At 37.2% G+C, this 4,748-nt stretch overlaps 1 protein-coding gene across 1 annotated transcript in view; it reads right to left on the bottom strand.

Annotated features, from left to right (window-relative positions):
- Positions 1-792: 792 nt before the first annotated feature.
- The window catches only part of DCAF13 (DDB1 and CUL4 associated factor 13), a gene marked incomplete at both ends in the record, with an annotated part of 19,504 nt that continues 15,548 nt past the window's right edge, over positions 793-4,748 (bottom strand). The window contains 1 exon segment of the mRNA XM_010187785.1: positions 793-996. Coding sequence (XP_010186087.1) covers positions 793-996 — 204 coding nt within the window.

Below are 4,748 nucleotides of genomic sequence, written 5' to 3'. Positions count from 1 at the left end.
TCCCTAACGTTCTGTGATTCTGTGATTAGCTTACTGCTTAAGCTACTAATGGAGATATCCTACAATTTAAAAAAATATTCAATAATTGCTCTGCTTTTACTATCCAAATGTCAAGTACTACTTCTTCTGAGAAGAAGGGTTGTCTGCTGAAAAACAACTTTAGAATTGGTTAATTTAGAAAATTTTCAAATTGAGCCTTTTCTTGGGAGCTCAGGTTACTTGGTTTTCATCTCAATAGTATTTGCTGTTCTAGTTTGTAGAGTCTGTCAGCTAAGAAAGGTGACTAAAACCCACCACTTTTTGGTTTTACTGTTAATTTAATGGCTACAGCAAAGTATGCCATCTTCTCCTCCTAGAAATTCCAATATGGCAATGATCCAGGTGACTGAAAACACTAATCCTGGAGTCCGGCATTTAAAAAACCAACCAAACAAAAACACCCCACAAAAAAACCCAAACCAAATGCCAACAAAAACAAAAAGCCCCTCCACACCCCCAAAACAGGCTATTTTGTTTCCATTGCAATGTTGCATCATGTCAGGCTTAACAGAGCATTGTGACTCCTTCCAACATGGTATTTGCTCCCATTTCTTCAGCATACGTTTGGGAAGCAGCCAGTCCTCGTTGATACTGGCACTTGTCTGCATTTTCCTTATGATCAAAGGTAATGAATCCAGTAGGTCATGATCACTCATTCAGATGTTAGAAGTAGCTCTTACTTGTTCGTCCCATACACTGTGGCTCTATCACTCCCATACACTGCCGCTACAGCACTGCAGGGATGCATTTTACTAGGAACAAGAGAAAACATAGCCAGAAGAAGACAACATACTTTCGCCGACGAGCTTCTCTCATGATACGCTGCTCCTTGATTTGGCAGAATATACTTTTAGGCAAATGACGGTGTTGAGCGATGCGCCTGATCTTTGGGTGATGCTGGAACTTCTCCTTCAGCTTCTGATTGTAATTCATAGCTGCCTTCTCTCGTGGTGCAAGCTACACGGAAAACAACACAGGCAAGCACATTATAAAAGAACAGGGATTTAACTGTCACAATTGTCTCTACAAAACTTTTAACTTTTAATTCAAATGGCTTCCTTCTAGCAAATGGCTGTAACCACAGAAACTTCAGAATTAATGTAGGTAAGTATTAAAAACCTACAATTTCAACAATACCCCAGTGCTCAAACACAAAACATCAATACAGTTTCAAAGGTCAGTGAAGTAACTAAATTTACTTCCTGAAAATCAGATTTTAATGTGCTGTGGAGAAAGCAGAGAGATTAGAAATAGCTGACAGTAAAACCTCTTTGATTAGAGTCTGCCTTCTTGCCTAACCTCTGATGATGATCAATTTATGCTGTGAAACACAGGATCACGATCATTTTAATCACTGGTACAAATGCTATAAATGAACTGTCTTCATGAACAGCTTTACAGACAGCTCTTTAGGTGGCCTAAATCTCACCCACCACCTTGATCCATTCAGAAGCACAGTGTACATATCAGATTTCATGTATTAACTTCACTATATGGCACACAGGGAGTTCCAACTTTCATCGCATAACTGAAAATATCTTCCTATCACAAACACATAAAATACAGGCAGGCTAATATTACCATAGAAGACTTTAATTTTATCCATGTTCAAAATTATTACCACCATTAACAACACTGAAAGTGAGAAACACCTTTTCCTGACAGCTGCTCTACAAAGAACTTTTTTTGTTTGGTTTTTTTTTCAACTAGGCATGTCTCCTTTGGTCCTAATGCTTATTTATCAAAAGAAAAAGCTCTGTGTGCTATGTTGTTTTTTAAAGCACGTACTGCTTCACAAGGAATACCAGAATACCAGTGTCTATGTATTTTGGATTTGCTCAGATCTCTGGAAATTTCAGCTGCATTTCAGTCTAGTGTGCTTTCATTTAAACAGAAAGCCAGTTAATATTAAATATTAACAGAGGATATACCTTCTTGCCCACAGTACAACTCCAAAATTTCAGACATCTAAAATCCCCTTCGTATTCCCAAACAAGCAGCGGCAAAAGACTTTTGCCCTCCCACATTTATTTCATCCACTACTACCTGCACCTAAAGTATTAAAAACAAAATAATAGTTCAGACAATTTCTATTTATTCAGCTTTGCAAATGACTGTTTCACCGATTTCTTACTTTATCAAGAAAAAACAGAACCTGAGTTTCAGACACACAAAAAGAGGCACTAAGAAAACCAACAACTTTATTACACATACAAAAATTTCGAAATTCCACCGACATTATTATGAAACACGTTTTTCCCCTTTGAAATCAGCAATTGCCTATTTCTTCTCCACTCTGGAGGTCACCTTTAGAAGTGACTTATGTTAGAATATTTATAAAGCCTGAAAAAAACAATTACCATATTCAGATAATTCTGGTATAAAAAACCATTAATGGTCTGAAAGCAAGAATTAATAAAACATATGACAAAGGCGTTTCTCCTTTGGGACAATGAAGAAACCAGGTACCAGATGCAGAGTTGCTCATCACTCAGAAAATTCTTATTCAGGCATCAGAGACATAATACTCTTAACCTCTGTTCCTCTACAGTGTCTTATTCATAAAAACAAATCCTTCTGCTTTACTTATATTTATAACAACCTCTCAAATTGCACGTGAGTAAATTTTACAATCTAAACCCACTAAAAATAACTCCCCCCACCCCCTTTATTGAAATTCGTTCTAGGGAACCAGCCTGAATAGCTGCTTCACTCTCAGTAAATCCCAAGTGTTGCCGCTCTGCAGAAAACTGCCAACATAATCCAAATTAAAGAGCTTTTATTTTAATTAAATGCAATGGTTTTCCTTTAATTTAAGAAGAGCAAATTGCAGGCAATTTAGCATAACCTTGATGATTCTACAGACAAGAGGTGAATCTATAAATTAAAGATATATCCAGGATAACTTATTTAAAAAACTAATACAGATTAAGCAGTGGTTATGTTTGAGTCTGAGTCCATTTTTATGTGTAGTGTGGTATACAGAAAGGCACATGGCTGGTTACTTTCTCTCCAATTACTGAATGCCAATGCCCTACGTACCAGGCTGTGCTAAGTGCACCCTCATCTACATGATGTTAAAAAAAATTTGCGGTAATGACAAGTTTTTCTATTTATGAGAGACAGCAGATAGCTAAGAAAGCAGACTGCAATAATGCACTGGATTCCAATCTCTCTCACAAAAGTCATTTCACAAAGGTCACAAAGAGAACAGCGTTAATTCCCATTCTGCTTTCAGCTGGAGATGCCGTAAATGCAGCATAACTTAGCAGGATCAGAGATTTTGTTTACAGGGACTAGAATACTCTACAATGTAATAAATTAGGATTTTTCCCATTCCATAAGTGAACATGCAACTTCCTTCCTATATGAGGAAAACAGAAAATGTGTCAGAAAGACAGCTGATTTCTGCCATTACCACAGCAATACTCCAAAGCAATATCTAGACTGAAAAAGGGGGAAAAAAGAACTATAAAATGCAACCAAGTTGTCAGCAATAGGAAAATGTGTCCGTGAGTCCAAAGTGCCTATGCCTCTTCCCTCCCTCCAGATGACAGAGGCTGGTTATTTTCTAAGCAGCAGGAAGGTAAGCATTTTTCTAGAGCCCTGACTGAAATGCTAAAACCACCTTTAAAAAAAAAAATTAAAAATCTCCTTTTAAAGAGGGCTGTATTTGTTCTGTGCCCTATTTTAAACTCCACACTATTAAGACTCATGTAATTCAGCATGAGAATATGAAATGCCTGTTTATCTATCCTGCCCAGGTTGCCCTTCTAGGTTAGGGCAGGTAGAGCACAGATGCAACTTTTTTTTAGAATGCAAACATGTCCCAGCAATTTGCTAGACCATAGCTTGTCTTGATTTTTTTTCCATTGCTTTACTGAAAGCAAAAATAAATCTATTGCCACTAAGTTTACTCATTGTTTCCTAGGACTGAAAACTTACTGCTTTAGATTGGCTCATCTAAATGGATGACACAAAAAGAAAGGTAACGTAGATGTTAAGAGCACAAAATCATAGCTAAAGGGATGAAGCTACATGTGCATGGATTCACAACCCCCAAATCACTACAGGAAGAATGCCATGTCACACAGTATCTGGTCCCGCTTGCTATCAGCCTAATCTCCCAAAGTGGAACTGTCTGCTAGAAGCAGACTGAAAGGATACATAATTACTTACACAGTTTTGATGTGCTCGTGCTAATACACTTTGCTAGATCAAAACCAAGACTTGTAATTGCACTTTCTCCCTTCCTTTTTAGTCCTTGCTCAAAAGCTGTTATTTCCATCTCTTATAAGAAAGCAGCAAACCTGTACTCCACCACTGTTACACTCTCTCCTTGCACTAGTTTTACACTTACTGAAATACAAGTCACTCTCAGGCAGAAAGTTTTCTTCTTCAGTTGTCCAGTAATTCTTCACTTCTTCGGAAATTTATCAGAGCCAAATTTCACAGCTGTTTGCCATAGAAGTACTTAGGATTTACACTCTAAGAACTGCAGGTGTAGATTTTTTTCTAATGTGTCAATAGACTGAAGAACAATACAGCTTTTTGAAGTTTTACTGATGGTTCATTCCTTTCACTATCATTCAAAAAAGCTTATCTATCCCTTTCTTTCTATTAATTAATTTAATTTTATTAACAGAAGCCTACTCTATTACCGCTGCTTTTCTAGCATTTTCACTCAGCCAAGGCTCTATTTTCCTCTT

Source organism: Mesitornis unicolor, unplaced genomic scaffold (genome assembly GCF_000695765.1).
Source record: "Mesitornis unicolor isolate BGI_N332 unplaced genomic scaffold, ASM69576v1 scaffold13167, whole genome shotgun sequence".
Lineage (NCBI taxonomy): Eukaryota > Metazoa > Chordata > Aves > Mesitornithiformes > Mesitornithidae > Mesitornis > Mesitornis unicolor.
Note: the sequence above shows the minus strand (reverse complement) of the source record. Positions and strands in the feature narration are given on the sequence as shown.